The 14,433-nt window shown below is 55.6% G+C and overlaps 1 protein-coding gene across 1 annotated transcript in view; it reads left to right on the forward strand.

Annotated features, from left to right (window-relative positions):
* The window catches only part of LOC147097843 (serine/threonine-protein phosphatase 2B catalytic subunit gamma isoform-like), a 40,059-nt gene extending 34,068 nt beyond the window's left edge, over positions 1-5,991 (forward strand). The window contains exon 12 of the mRNA XM_085970872.1: positions 709-5,991. Within this exon, the coding sequence (XP_085826998.1) occupies positions 709-1,121 (413 nt within the window). The 3' untranslated portion in view covers positions 1,122-5,991. The remainder of the gene's footprint in view (positions 1-708) is intronic.
* The last annotated feature ends 8,442 nt before the right edge of the window (positions 5,992-14,433 follow it).

Genomic DNA, 14,433 nt, shown 5'->3' on the forward strand with positions numbered 1-14,433 from the left:
GAGTCACCAGCGACTAGGGATATCTTTTAAAACTGATTTCTGGAATCAATTAATTAATACACATAAAAAATCTACCTTCTATGCGCATTTAGCCCGTCAACTTTTCCTATTTAAATACTCCAATGTCCACATTTATAAAGGGAATTGCCTATCCTGTGTGCACAGAGCTGGGACTATCTGCTAAACGCAGTGGCTTGCTATACAGAGTGGGAACGGGAATTCTGCCCCCTTGTTCTGGATTCTCCCCACCAGAGGGAATAGTTTCTCTCGATTTACCCTATCAAGTCCTTTAATCATCATAAACACCTCAATTGGATCACCCCCTTAATCATCTCAACTCGAGGGAATACAAGCCTAGTCCACACAACCTGCCTGGCCTCAGAATTTCGCCCTTTTAGCCCCGGTATCAGTCTGGTGAATCTGTGCTGCCCCCCCTCCAAGGCCAGTATATCCTTCCTGAGGGTGGTGCCCAGAACTGAACCCAGTTACCCCAGATAGGGTTTGACCAAGGCTCTGTACAGCTGCAAAAAACATTGAACTGTGTGAACACTGATAGGGAACTGATTGTCCTGATGTGATTCTCTTGTAATATGCGTTAATTGTCTCAGTGCTGAAGGGTTAACGGGAAGCGCTTCTCTCGCAGTGTTGGGAGTACGAGTGCCAACCCCGTGCCTTACATCTTGCTTTGTCTCTGTGTCTGTCTCCAAGAGCCAGGTTCTGTGCGGAAGATCAGCTTCGAACAGGCCAGGGGTTTGGACCTGGTTAATGAGAGGATGCCTCCGCGCAAGCTGCAGACGAAGAACGAGACCACGACCCCGTCTCCACCTCTGACTCAGACCCAGATTCGGGCTCAGGCCCAGGCCCAGGCTCAGGTTCGGGCTCGGGCCCAGGCCCAGGCAAAACGGGTCCCCCAGGGTTACCAAGGACTGCAAAACGCCTCTCCACAGCAGCAGCCACCAGCTGCCCCCCCACAGCTGCCTGGGCGGCCCCAGAACGCCGCCAACGCATATCCGGCCGACCGCCGGCAGCAAGCAAACTCCCAGCGCACCGAACAGAAGCCGGGTACGCCAGCTGCCAAGACCGTCCAGGGAATCAAAGCAAAGGATAAGGTGGCACACTAACGGCTCGTCCCGTCTCTCGGGTGCAACGGGTCCTATTTATTTATTGTAACTGCTTGCGAGATGGGATTATCTCGGAATCCAAACCCCCCCATGCCCCCTCAGCCCCCGGGTCAGCGGCGATCGGTGCCCAGTTTGTGTGGTACGTCGTGGAAATGCGGCCCTTTCGCCTCCGAAGCCAGCGTGTCTCTGTCGGACTAAAGTGACGCGAATGGGGGAGCACTCGGACTAAAGCAGCTCTTCGTTTTCCGTGGCCCTCGCTAAGTCCCAGGAGGACAGAGAGCGTTACTTCCTGTTTTCCTGCGTGGAACGCCCTTCCCCGGGGAATGGGGTGTGTGTCATCCCGATACTCCTTGTGACCCTACCGCCCCTGGCTCCTCCCACTGCGCTACTTTGTTCTCCCCTGAAGCGTTGAACCCTCGGGGTAAAGGTGCCGGGGGTGGGGGGAGTGGATACTTCACTTGTGAAGCATTGCAGTCCAATCCTGCAAGGCTCGCACCGTGTGGCCTGCAGGGAGCCAGTGCAGTGTCAGAGGCCGGGAACACGCCCTCCTTCCTTACTGCTGGGCTGCCTTCTCCCCCCACCTCCCTTCCCTGTACCTTTGGATCCTTCCAAAGAATGACTCAAGCCTTCATCGCTGGCGAAGCTCAGTGCATCTCCACAATGCCGCCAGGCTTTCCGCGTTCGGGCGTCTAAACAATCCCATTGGTTCAGCGCCCGGCCTCGGGACAGTCGATTTTTGACTGGCGACCCACCAGATTGTTTCTAATTCTGCCTTCAATTGTTTTAAGACAAGAGGGTCAAACTGAGAACTTGTGCAAAGCTTTTGGAGAAAAGTAAATGTAGAAACAAACTTGTTTCATTCTGGGTTTTTCTCAAATAATACTTCAAAAAAAAACCACGTCTGTGTTACACGGCACACGGTCCGAGTCCCAGCTTCATTCTTACACCTTCATTTTGAAATGAGTGAACCCGTTGCATGTTCTTGATCCCCAGGCCCTTTTGAGTTGGGAAGCTTGGCTGGAGGGTGAAGCTTTGGGTGTCGGGGGGGGGGGGGGGGAAGGCATGCGGGGCGGGGGCATGCTCTGGTATTGCCTTGGGGACATGTCTCTGTGAGATGATGTCGGAGAGGGATTGAAATATCCTGAAGTAATTCACCCCCCACCTGTTTATACGTTTGTTTTCGACTCCTTTTTGCCCCCTGTCCTGGCTGACAAGGGTGGGCTGGTGACCTCTGCTTTGAGCTGCTCTCCAGGGAGGTGCAGCAGTTGGTCCAAGTTGATGGATCAGTTTTATTCTTGCTCCCTCTGTAGTCTGGCCTCCTCCTCCCCCACCTCCATCTTTGGTGTATCCCCTGAAAGCTTGCCTGGGAGGAGGGGGAATGGTGCACACAATCCTCCATTTTCCTCCTGCACAGTCAGAACAGTGACGGGTACACGGCTCGTGGCCATGGGGTTGTCCTCTGGCCATTGGATTCCGCCAGCTCTTTCTCAGCGATGTTGAGATCCCCGACCTATTTCTTTCTTTCTTCTCAGGATGGGGGTGAGAGGGTGGCAAGGCCACATTGATTGCCCATTCCCAGCCACCCTGATCCTACTGCAGCCCTGATGGTGATCAGCTCCATTCCATTGCAGCCTCAAAGGAACAAATCTATTCAGGTATTTCCCCAAAAGCCAAGTAGTGAGAGACACAGCAGGTCAGTTAGCACCTGAGAGCGAAAAGGTGGGTTCATGTTTCTGAATTCAACACTTACTCATCAGGAGTTCTGATGAAGGGTTTCACTGGACCTGTGTATTTCCAGAAAATTCTGTTGTTTGCATCCCAGCATTAACAAATTTCCTTTATAAATTATTTTACCAAGACCAATGCTTTACACATCACACTAGTGGCGGGATTCTCTTCCTCCCCTTCGTCTTTCTCTTTGTCTTTCCCACTCTATCTCTGTCTCTCATGTTCTCTCTCTCTCTCTCTCTCTCTCTCTATTGTCCCTGTGTGTCTCTCACCTCACTGTCTTCCCCTCTCTCTCCCTTTCTCCAGCTTTCCACTCTGCTTTCTGTCTCCCTTTTTCTCCTCACTGTCTCTCTCTCTCATTTTTCTTTCTCTCTCTCTCTCCCCTCCTCTCTTGGACACTCTCTGTCTCGCTCCCCTCCTTTCTGACTCTTTCCCTCTCTCTCTAGAGCATAGCCAGTAATCCGGAGACTCCACCAGACCAAGCCGCTCATGCTGTCTTCTGTCTGTGGTATGATGTGATGTGGACTTGGATATCTGATTGTCCAGTGTTTTGTAGACTCTCTTCTGCAGAGTCCCCCCACCACCCCCCAAAACTAGTCCCATTTCAGTAATGAACCAGAGATGCTGGAAAGTCACTGGAGGCCAGTGTGTAAAGAGAGCAGGTTTGCCATTATATCTCGGGTTGTCCCCTTCATTATCTGGCTATTCGGACGGAAAATTAACCATAGTCAAAATTGATGAGGGTAACACTGCCTCAACACATGAAAATGTTGGACCGAAAAGAGCTACCGGTCCATTTAACCTTCCTTGCACAGTTGTGATGCTCTGTGTATCGAGATACGCTCCTGGCAAACCATAAGATCTCCCGAGAGAAGCTAAAAACCCAGGCCAATTAGGGCGAAAAATTTGGGAAATTCCTCTCCGATTCCCTTACACGATGGAAAGTAATCCAGGAGAGCGCATTGGCCGAGATAACCGGCGTCTTTCCTCTGTACAAGTGTTGACTTGACCCAAAATAAAGTGCTTCCTTTTGCGTTTAGTGTCCCTTAAGGCTAATCCAAGAAAGTCCTCTACCTTCTCCGCCACCCCCTGCCTTAGGAAAGCAGCATTCCTGGAGTTTGGGGAATTTCTGGTCTTTAACCCATGGTCCCAGGCTAACCTTTCCCAAGGTGCGCTTTGAGCATGTCATTCTCACGAGCCCCACCATGTCCACTCGCTGTACTATTCATCAGACAGCGGGTGTACTTCCTGCAGCCCACTGCCAACTCGGCTCTGTTTACTGCCCTCTTTACAAAGAGCCCTGAATGAACTTAATTTAAAGGAATCTGCTTTGAGACGGTGCTCCCCTTTTTTTTATTTGGACAAATATCATATGGACCTAAGTGTTAACCCACCCTGAACCATACGCACAAGGCAGTATATTGCACTTCTAAAATAACAGCAGGACGTGCTGGAAACACTCGGCAGGTCAGGCAGCATCGAGGAGAGAGAAACAGAGTTAACGTTTCGGGTTGAACCCTTCGTCAGAACCGAACCGGTTTGACCTGAAACATTGGCTGTTTCTCTCTCCTCGATGCTGCCTGACCTGCTGAGTGTTTCCAGCACTTTCTGTTGTTTCAGATTTCCAGCATCCGCAGTATTTTGCTATGATATTGCACTTTTCCTACTTTGGAGCCAGTGGTGCATTTCTAACGGGGCTGCTGACCTCCGCGTTGGGTTTGTTGCAGCTGTTGAACATGCGAGTCCCACCAGATCTGAGAATCGGTCCTCTCCAATGTCACAGATATCCAGCAGCTCCCAGCACTGACAGACTGGAAGAATCGCCCACAGTGGGCATGAAAGGCCACGATACAGTGTAAAGTCACATGAGCGGACTTGATCAGCCCCTGTGCCAACCTCACAGCCCTCACCGTGGGAACTATGTGCTCACGACGCATCCCCAGGGGGCTGATGGGTTGTAGAATAGAGACGGCAGGGGTGCAGCTGGGTGCTAAGCCACTGATCGGTGAAGGGTTGCGTTTGGTGTAGGCTGTCCCGAGACCGGAAAACTGGTGCTTGTACAACGGGCGCTTGGAAGGATGACCCAGAGAGTCGGGTTGTTGTGGTCGAGTTGGACAGAACTCGTGTTCCTGCTCTTGCACGAGTGTTGTGCGCCTGTACGTACCCTTGGCTTTTCAGATGACAGCGGGGTTTTCCTCTGGTTGAGGGGAGTGGGTGGTGAGGTGGGTTCTTGGTGGTTTGATCATTTAACCTAGTGAAGTTGGGGGTCCCGAGCTTGCCTACTCCTGGTGAAGGTGTGACTGTCAACTCCTTGCTCTCACCGTAGTTTATGATGAGGGGGTGCACCAGACCATCCAAGCTGCTTTTAAAGAGCCGCTGCAGCCGCCTGTCCCAAGAGCAGCAACTGATACGTTGACGGGTTGCACGGACAACCAGTTTGCTCGGACGCTGCCTGTTTGATGCTTACCGCTTTTGAGGGGAGGAGCGAGCTCTAAACTGATAGGAGAGTTTAGTTCTCGTTTTGTTCGTCTCTTCAAAGCAGAGATGTCGAAACGTGGGCCTTGGTGGAGCACTTGGCTCGATCTCTGAGCCTGGAAACAAGTAGAAACACTGACCGCTGACCCACCACCGCTTACATTTCAATTAGTGTCATTAAATTCACATAAAAGCATCCTTCCCCCCAAAGTATCTAAAATAGGCTTCTGGCCCACTCTGGCGAAACAAAGCCGTCACAATGGGATCCTAGGCTGAAATTTGGAAACTCCTCGGGTTTAAATTATACGGGTGACATCAGGCTCTTCAGAGAATCTGACCCCCTCCCTGTTTTAACCACTTGGCTTCCAATTCAAAAGGAATGTCATCAATTTTTGGTGTCTTTTTTTAAAAGGAAGATTTCGACGGTTTGCAGAATCTTTAAACGTGTGCTGTAACCATTCTTGATTTTTTTTAAAAGAAGGCCGTCTCCCCTCGAGATCCATTCTGCATTGATACTGTTAGTTCAAAAAAGTTTCATTAACTTGTGTTTTTTGTAAGTGCACTGAGAAAACTGTAACGGTTTCTAATTTAGCACAGCGGTAAGACGATAGCAAACTTTTCTTGTAACAAAATTTGCATTAAAAATACAAGTTTGGTTTCATTAGAACGTGCTCTGGATGTGTGTTCCTGTTCTGCCCTTCGAGTCTGAACCTGCAGCGTGTCAAGCGTTGCCATAATCACACAGCAGGATCCACGCTTGACCAGTATTTGGCAGTCAGCCAGCCTCCAAGTGCGTTCAAGTTGCTGTTGTGTTTCTTTCTGCTGGGCTCAGTAACTCCGCCCCCAGCCTTCCTCCACCAGGCCACTGAAGATGAGCATCTTACATTCATTCTTGGGATGTGGACGTCACTGGTAAGACCAACATTTATTGCCCATCCCCGAGTTTGATACAACTGAGTATCTTGCTAGGCCACTGCAGACGGCAATTAAGGGTGAGACTGGAATCACATGCAGGCCAGACTGGGTAAGGACGGCAGGTTTCCTTCCCTAAACGACATTAGTGATCCAGTTGGGTTTTTACCACAATTCGATAGCTTCCTGGTCACTTTTACTGAACAGATTTTTAAAACTGAATTCAAATTCTCAAACTGCGACAGTGGGATTTGTGCACAAGATCTCTGATTACTAGCCCAGTAACATAACCAGTACACCACCGTACCAGCCAAGGTGAGCACCCCAGCACAGTGCAAGATACTTGGGGCAGTTGTCCCAGGGTTGCTGGTCAGCCCTCGTCCAGTCAGTGTAGAAGCAGCTGTTGTACCATTGCTGCTGAAGGATGTACGGAGGCCAGCTTTCTGCTCACGATGTAGTCGCTGAGGGGATGATTGTGCAACAATCCTACCCCATAGAGGAGATGTGACCAGTCAGTGATGAAGGGTGAAAAGTGACTCAGATGGTCCCCACTGAAAGAGATGGGGTCGTGTGTGACGGGGGAGAGGTGGGGTCGTGTGTGACGGGGGAGAGGTGGGGTCGTGTGTGACGGGGGAGAGGTGGGGTCGTGTGTGACGGGGGAGAGGTGGGGTCGTGTGACGGGGGAGAGGTGGGGTCGTGTGTGACGGGGGAGAGGTGGGGTCGTGTGTGACGGGGGAGAGGTGGGGTCGTGTGTGACGGGGGAGAGGTGGGGTCGTGTGTGACCGGGGAGAGGTGGGGTCGTGTGTGACGGGGGAGAGATAGGGTCGTGTGTGACCGGGGAGAGATGGGGTCGTGTGTGAGTAGGGGAGAGGTGGGGTCGTGTGTGAGGGGGGAGAGATGGGGTCGTGTGTGAGGGGGGGGTGAGGTGGGGTCGTGTGTGAGGGGGGAGAGATGGGGTCGTGTGTGAGTAGGGGAGAGGTGGGGTCGTGTGTGACCGGGGAGAGGTGGGGTCGTGTGTGACCGGGGAGAGGTGGGGTCGTGTGTGACGGGGGAGAGGTGGGGTCGTGTGTGACCGGGGAGAGGTGGGGTCGTGTGTGACCGGGGAGAGGTGGGGTCGTGTGTGAGGGGGGGGAGATGGGGTCGTGTGTGAGTAGGGGAGAGGTGGGGTCGTGTGTGACCGGGGAGAGGTGGGGTCGTGTGTGACCGGGGAGAGGTGGGGTCGTGTGTGAGGGGGGAGAGGTGGGGTCGTGTGTGAGGGGGGAGAGGTGGGGTCGTGTGGGACCGGGGAGAGGTGGGGTCGTGTGTGACCGGGGAGAGGTGGGGTCGTGTGTGAGTAGGGGAGAGATGGGGTCGTGTGTGACGGGGGAGAGGTGGGGTCGTGTGTGACGGGGGAGAGGTGGGGTCGTGTGTGACGGGGGAGAGGTGGGGTCGTGTGTGACGGGGGAGAGGTGGGGTCGTGTGTGACGGGGGAGAGGTGGGGTCGTGTGTGACCGGGGAGAGGTGGGGTCGTGTGTGACGGGGGAGAGGTGGGGTCGTGTGTGACCGGGGAGAGGTGGGGTCGTGTGTGACGGGGGAGAGGTGGGGTCGTGTGTGACGGGGGAGAGGTGGGGTCGTGTGTGAGGGGGGAGAGGTGGGGTCGTGTGTGACCGGGGAGAGGTGGGGTCGTGTGTGACCGGGGAGAGGTGGGGTCGTGTGTGACCGGGGAGAGGTGGGTCGTGTGTGACCGGGGAGAGGTGGGGTCGTGTGTGACCGGGGAGAGGTGGGGTCGTGTGTGACCGGGGAGAGGTGGGGTCGTGTGTGACCGGGGAGAGGTGGGGTCGTGTGTGACCGGGGAGAGGTGGGGTCGTGTGTGACCGGGGAGAGGTGGGGTCGTGTGTGACCGGGGAGAGGTGGGGTCGTGTGTGACCGGGGAGAGGTGGGGTCGTGTGTGACCGGGGAGAGGTGGGGTCGTGTGTGACCGGGGAGAGGTGGGGTCGTGTGTGACCGGGGAGAGGAGGGGTCGTGTGTGACCGGGGAGAGGTGGGGTCGTGTGCGACCGGGGAGAGGTGGGGTCGTGTGTGTGAGAGATGGGGTCGTGTGTGACGGGGGAGAGGTGGGGTCGTGTGTGACCGGGGAGAGGTGGGGTCGTGTGTGACGGGGGAGAGGTGGGGTCGTGTGTGAGGGGGGAGAGATGGGGTCGTGTGTGACCGGGGAGAGGTGGGGTCGTGTGTGAGGGGGGATAGATGGGGTCGTGTGTGACGGGGGAGAGGTGGGGTCGTGTGTGACGGGGGAGAGGTGGGGTCGTGTGTGACGGGGGAGAGGTGGGGTCGTGTGTGACCGGGGAGAGATGGGGTCGTGTGTGACCGGGGAGAGATGGGGTCGTGTGTGACCGGGGAGAGATGGGGTCGTGTGTGACCGGGGAGAGATGGGGTCGTGTGTGACCGGGGGGAGATGGGGTCGTGTGTGAGGGGGGAGAGATGGGGTCGTGTGTGACCGGGGGGAGATGGGGTCGTGTGTGAGGGGGGAGAGATGGGGTCGTGTGTGACCAGGGAGAGATGGGGCCGTGTGTGTGGGGGGAGAGATGGGGCCGTGTGTGTGGGGGGAGAGATGGGGTCGTGTGTGTCGGTGGGAGAGATGGGGTCGTGTGTGTGAGGGGCGGAGAGATGGGGTCGTGTGTGTCGGGGGAGAGATGGGGTCGTGTGTGTGAGGGGGAGAGATCGGGTCGTGTGTGAGGGGGGAGAGATGGGGTCGTGTGTGACCGGGGAGAGATGGGGCCGTGTGTGAGGGGGGAGAGATGGGGTCGTGTGTGACCGGGGGGAGATGGGGTCGTGTGTGAGGGGGGAGAGATGGGGTCGTGTGTGACCGGGGAGAGATGGGGCCGTGTGTGTGGGGGGAGAGATGGGGTCGTGTGTGTCGGTGGGAGAGATGGGGTCGTGTGTGTGAGGGGCGGAGAGATGGGGTCGTGTGTGTCTGGGGAGAGATGGGGCCGTGTGTGTGAGGGGGGAGAGATGGGGTCGTGTGTGTCTGGGGAGAGATGGGGTCGTGTGTGTGAGGGGGAGAGATGGGGTCGTGTGTGAGGGGGGCGAGATGGGGTCGTGTGTGTGAGGGGGAGAGATGGGGTCGTGTGTGAGGGGGGAGAGATGGGGTCGTGTGTGTGAGGGGGGAGAGATGGGGTCGTGTGTGTGAGGGGGGAGAGATGGGGTCGTGTGTGTCGGTGGGAGAGATGGGGCCGTGTGTGTGACGGGGGAGAGATCGGGTCTTGTGTGAGGGGGGAGAGATGGGGTCGTGTGTGGGGGGAGAGATGGGGTCGTGTGTGTCGGTGGGAGAGATGGGGTCGTGTGTGTGAGGGGCGGAGAGATGGGGTCGTGTGTGTCGGGGGAGAGATGGGGTCGTGTGTGTGAGGGGGAGAGATCGGGTCGTGTGTGAGGGGGGAGAGGTGGGGTCGTGTGTGTGAGGGGCGGAGAGATGGGGTCGTGTGTGACCGGGGAGAGATGGGGTCGTGTGTGACCGGGGAGAGATGGGGTCGTGTGTGAGGGGGAGAGATGGGGTCGTGTGTGTGAGGGGGGAGAGATGGGGTCGTGTGTGTGAGGGGGAGAGATGGTGTCGTGTGTGAGGGGGGGAGATGGGGTCGTGTGTGGGGGGGGGAGATGGGGTCGTGTGTGGGGGGGGAGATGGGGTCGTGTGTGTGAGGGGGGAGAGGGGGTCGTGATGGGGTGTGTGTGAGGGGGGAGAGATGGGGTCATGTGTGACGGGGGAGAGATGGGGTCGTGTGTGTGAGGGGGAGAGATGGGGTCGTGTGTGAGGGGGGAGAGGTGAGGTCGTGTGTGACCGGGGAGAGGTGGGGTCGTGTGTCAGGGGGGGGGAGAGATGGGGTCGTGTGTGTGAGGGGGAGAGATGGGGTCGTGTGTGTGAGGGGGGAGAGATGGGGTCGTGTGTGTCGGGGGAGAGATGGGGTCGTGTGTGAAGGGGAGAGATGGGGTCGTGTGTGAGGGGGGAGAGATGGGGTCGTGTGTGTCGGGGAGAGGTGAGGTCGTGTGTGTGAGGGGAGAGATGGGGTCGTGTGTGTCGGGGAGAGATGGGGTCGTGTGTGACCGCGTAGAGATGGGGTCGTGTGTGACCGGGGAGAGGTGGGGTCGTGTGTGACGGGGGAGAGGTGGGGTCGTGTGTGAGGGGGGAGAGGTGGGGTCGTGTGTGACCGGGGAGAGGTGGGGTCGTGTGTGAGGGGGGAGAGATGGGGTCGTGTGTGTCGGGGGGAGAGGTGGGGTCGTGTGTGTGAGGGGAGAGATGGGGTCGTGTGTGACCGGGGGGAGATGGGGTCGTGTGTGAGGGGGGAGAGATGGGGTCGTGTGTGACCGGGGAGAGATGGGGCCGTGTGCGTGAGGGGGAGAGATGGGGTCGTGTGCGTGAGGGGGAGAGATGGGGTCGTGTGTGTGAGGGGGAGAGATGGGGCCGTGTGTGTGGGGGGAGAGATGGGGTCGTGTGTGTGAGGGGGAGAGATGGGGTCGTGTGTGACGGGGGAGATATGGGGTCGTGTGTGTCGGGGGAGAGATGGGGTCGTGTGTGTGAGGGGGGAGATAGGGTCGTGTGTGACCGGGGAGAGATGGGGTCGTGTGTGACCGGGGAGAGATGGGGTCGTGTGTGACCGGGGAGAGATGGGGTCGTGTGTGACCGGGGAGAGATGGGGTCGTGTGTGACCGGGGAGAGATGGGGTCGTGTGTGACCGGGGAGAGGTGGGGTCGTGTGTGACCGGGGAGAGATGGAGTCGTGTGTGTGTGTGGGGGGAGAGATGGGGTCGTGTGTGTGAGGGGGAGAGATGGGGTCGTGTGTGTCGGGGGGAGAGATGGGGTCGTGTGTGTGTGGGGGGAGAGATGGGGTGTGTGTGTCGGGGGAGAGATGGGGTTGTGTGTGTGTGGGGGGAGAGATAGGGTCGTGTGTGTCGGGGGGAGAGATGGGGTCGTGTGTGTGAGGGGGGAGAGATGGGGTGTGTGTCGGGGGGAGAGATGGGGTCGTGTGTGTGTGGGGGGAGAGATGGGGTGTGTGTGTCGGGGGAGAGATGGGGTTGTGTGTGTGGGGGGAGAGATAGGGTCGTGTGTGTCGGGGGGAGAGATGGGGTCGTGTGTGTGAGGGGGGAGAGATGGGGTGTGTGTCGGGAGAGATGGGGTCATGTGTGTGTGGGGGGAGAGATAAGGTCGTGTGTGTCGGGGGGAGAGATGGGGTCGTGTGTGTGAGGTGGAGAGAGATGGGGTCGTGTGTGTCGGGGGAGAGAGGGGGTCGTGTGTGTCGGGGGAGAGATGGGGTCGTGTGTGTGAGGGGGAGAGAGATGGGGTCGTGTGTGTGAGGGGGAGAGATGGGGTCGTGTGTGGGGAGAGAGATGGGGTCGTGTGTGTGAGGGGGAGAGATGGGGTCGTGTGTGTGAGGGGGAGAGATGGGGTCGTGTGTGTCGGGGGAGAGATGGGGTCGTGTGTGTCGGGGGAGAGATGGGGTCGTGTGTGTCGGGGGAGAGATGGGGTCGTGTGTGTCGGGGGGAGAGATGGGGTCGTGTGTGTGGGGGGAGAGATGGGGTCGTGTGTAAGGAGGGGGGGAGATGGGGTCGTGTGTGTGACGGGGGGAAGATGGGGTCGTGTATGAGAGGCGGGGGGGGGAGATGGGGGCCTGTGTGTGTGTCCGGGGTGGGGGGGGGGGGCGGCGGTAGTGAAGCCCTGTGTGTTGGGCGGGGGGGGGTAATGAAGCCGTGTGTGAGGGTGGTGGGGGGGGGGGGTGGGCGGCTAGGTGGGCAGGAGATTCTCTTGCTTATTTCCTTGTCTCCAAGTGTACTGATGACTGGGATAAACAATTGCACAAGTCATTGGCTAGCGTCAGTTGATGAACTCAACGGTGGCTTTTTTGTGCATAAATGGTGATGGAATTAGGAGAGACTTCAGAAACCCGCTCCACCGTGCTACCTGGTGGCCAGGGCCTGCAATTGTGACAGTTGACATAGCAAAATTGAATGGGAAATGCTGGTGTCGCAATTCACTGTAGTAAATATTGACAGAAAATGTGACCAAAAATTGTGACAACAGTGAGTACAGTTTGTGCACAGGAAGTGAGTGCCCCATGGAAGATTTTTAACCATATCAAGATTGGGCAGGCAATCTCACTGTAATGATTAGTGGTACCATGCTCTAACTTTGAGGAGAGGTTCTGCATGTTTGCAGTTTTCATAGAAAAATGGAATTGCAGGATATGAATCCCCAATAACACCAGGCATAATGTGATTTGTCTTTGTAAACTAGTGGGCAGTATAGAGGGAGGTTAGAATTGGACTTGAAATGTTGATGGTGTCAGACGGGCCCGGCTGGCTATGGTGGAACATGTTCTCTAAGGGCTCCCCTCTATTGATTGGCTAAATTGGAGCTGCCCATTCACAATTCTTTCATCGCTGCCTCAAACCCTCATTGGAAAGTACCAGGGGGGCGATAAGGGGAAGAGTTTTTGATAATTGCAGTAATGACCAGTGTTCGGTAAATCGTCCCTTAAGCACTGTGTTGCACTGGGACTAAAACCATCCGCACCCACCAATAGCAGTGCAGGGAAACAGTCACACAACATCACTGGGCAACTTTAATACCCAGGTCTGAACACATTCAAAATTATTATATTTGTGCTCACTATTGTGCACCAGTTGTATTGTGTGTGTTATTTTCCACACTAAGTATTAGACTCCGGATCCATGTTCCTTGTAAGCTGCACTTTGTTCTTCATGGTCTGTTTCTTTTAATGTCCTTTTCAATTTCTGCGCCTGCGCGGTATGTAAAATGTAAAGTAGCAACAGAAAATGCTGGAAACACTCAGCGGGTCAGGCAACATCGTGGACAGAAAAACACAGTCAACGTTTCAGCTCGATGACCCTTCGTCAGAACAATGTGAAAGCTGGTGAGTGGCCTGCCCGGCCGCACACCTTAACGGGAACATTGCTCAGGATTGCGTTGGTCACATCTGCCAGTTGACTAAATATAAACAGAGGGAAAGTGTTTTTGTTCCTTTGTACACTTCCCTTGGCAAACCGTGTGATTCACAGGCTGGCGCTGGGGGTCAGTCTTGTACAGCGGGAAGGGTTTATGAGCTCCCGCAACCCATGCGCCCACACCCACCAGACGCATGGATCTCGCCGCAGGTCAACCCGGAATTCCGAGCCACAGCTCTCCTCGCCACCAGGACTGTCTGGAGTGGGAATCGAACCCTGCACCTTCTGAGTCGGAGGTGGGAATGTTAACCACTGAGCCAGAACCCGGAGAGAGTGGCGTGCAGCTCTTGTATGTTGTGAGATTCACAGGGAGAACGATGCTTCATGTCGCTGTGCCGTTGGCCAGCAGAGCGTGCTGTTCCCCCAGATATCCAGCAATCGCTGCAGTGTGTTACGGACAGGATAATACCGAGGTTAAAGTAGCAAGTGCTAATTCTGGGAATGCGCTCGAGTCTGTGGGCTGCCAGTTCCTTGTCTTTTGGTAACCAGTACAGCTTCTCAGAGTCCCTCAGTGCTCCAGGCATCTGTTTCATGAGACAGCTATACTTAGCGGTTTTTTAATGAGATGTTAAACCGAGGCCCCGTCTGCCTGTTCAGGTGGATGTAAAAGAGATCTCGGCACTATTTTGAAAAAGAGCAGGGGAGTTCTCCCCGGTGTCCTGGCCGATATTTATCCCTCAATCAACATCACTGATATACCTATCAATTCATTCCATGAAAAGCGACGAGTTAAGATGGTAACTATAGGTTTTTATTGGCTAAATAACAGAGCCCACCCTCGTGGGCGATCGGTTCCAACAAGGGAGAATACTAGCCAAGCGGTCACCTTTATACCTGGGCAAGCAGGCGGAGCCATGGGCGGAGTCAGCTGAGGTAAGCCCAAGTATAGCAGTATGCGTGGCAAGAGGTAACCTTGTGTAGCGATAACAACAGTGTAAACAGTGATAACAACAGTGTAACAATAGTGAACGGTAACAGTGGTTTACCACAATCACTAAAACAGAATATCTGGTCATTATCACATTGCTGTTTGTGGGACCTTGCTGTGTGCAAATTGGTTGCTGTATTGCACTAGAGCCGCGTGTTTTACACTACACTGTCCAACGCTCCCTTTCTCCCTTCAATATAAAAGTGCAGCTTCTGAATTGTAAATCGGGCTCGGGCAGCAGAGAAGCAAAACATCAAAACACTTGGATACAGTAGATGGGATTT

The sequence above is a fragment of the Somniosus microcephalus genome, chromosome 30, assembly GCF_052327205.1.
Source record: "Somniosus microcephalus isolate GS21.2 chromosome 30, FLI_Smic_1.0, whole genome shotgun sequence".
Classification (NCBI taxonomy): Eukaryota; Metazoa; Chordata; class Chondrichthyes; order Squaliformes; family Somniosidae; genus Somniosus; species Somniosus microcephalus.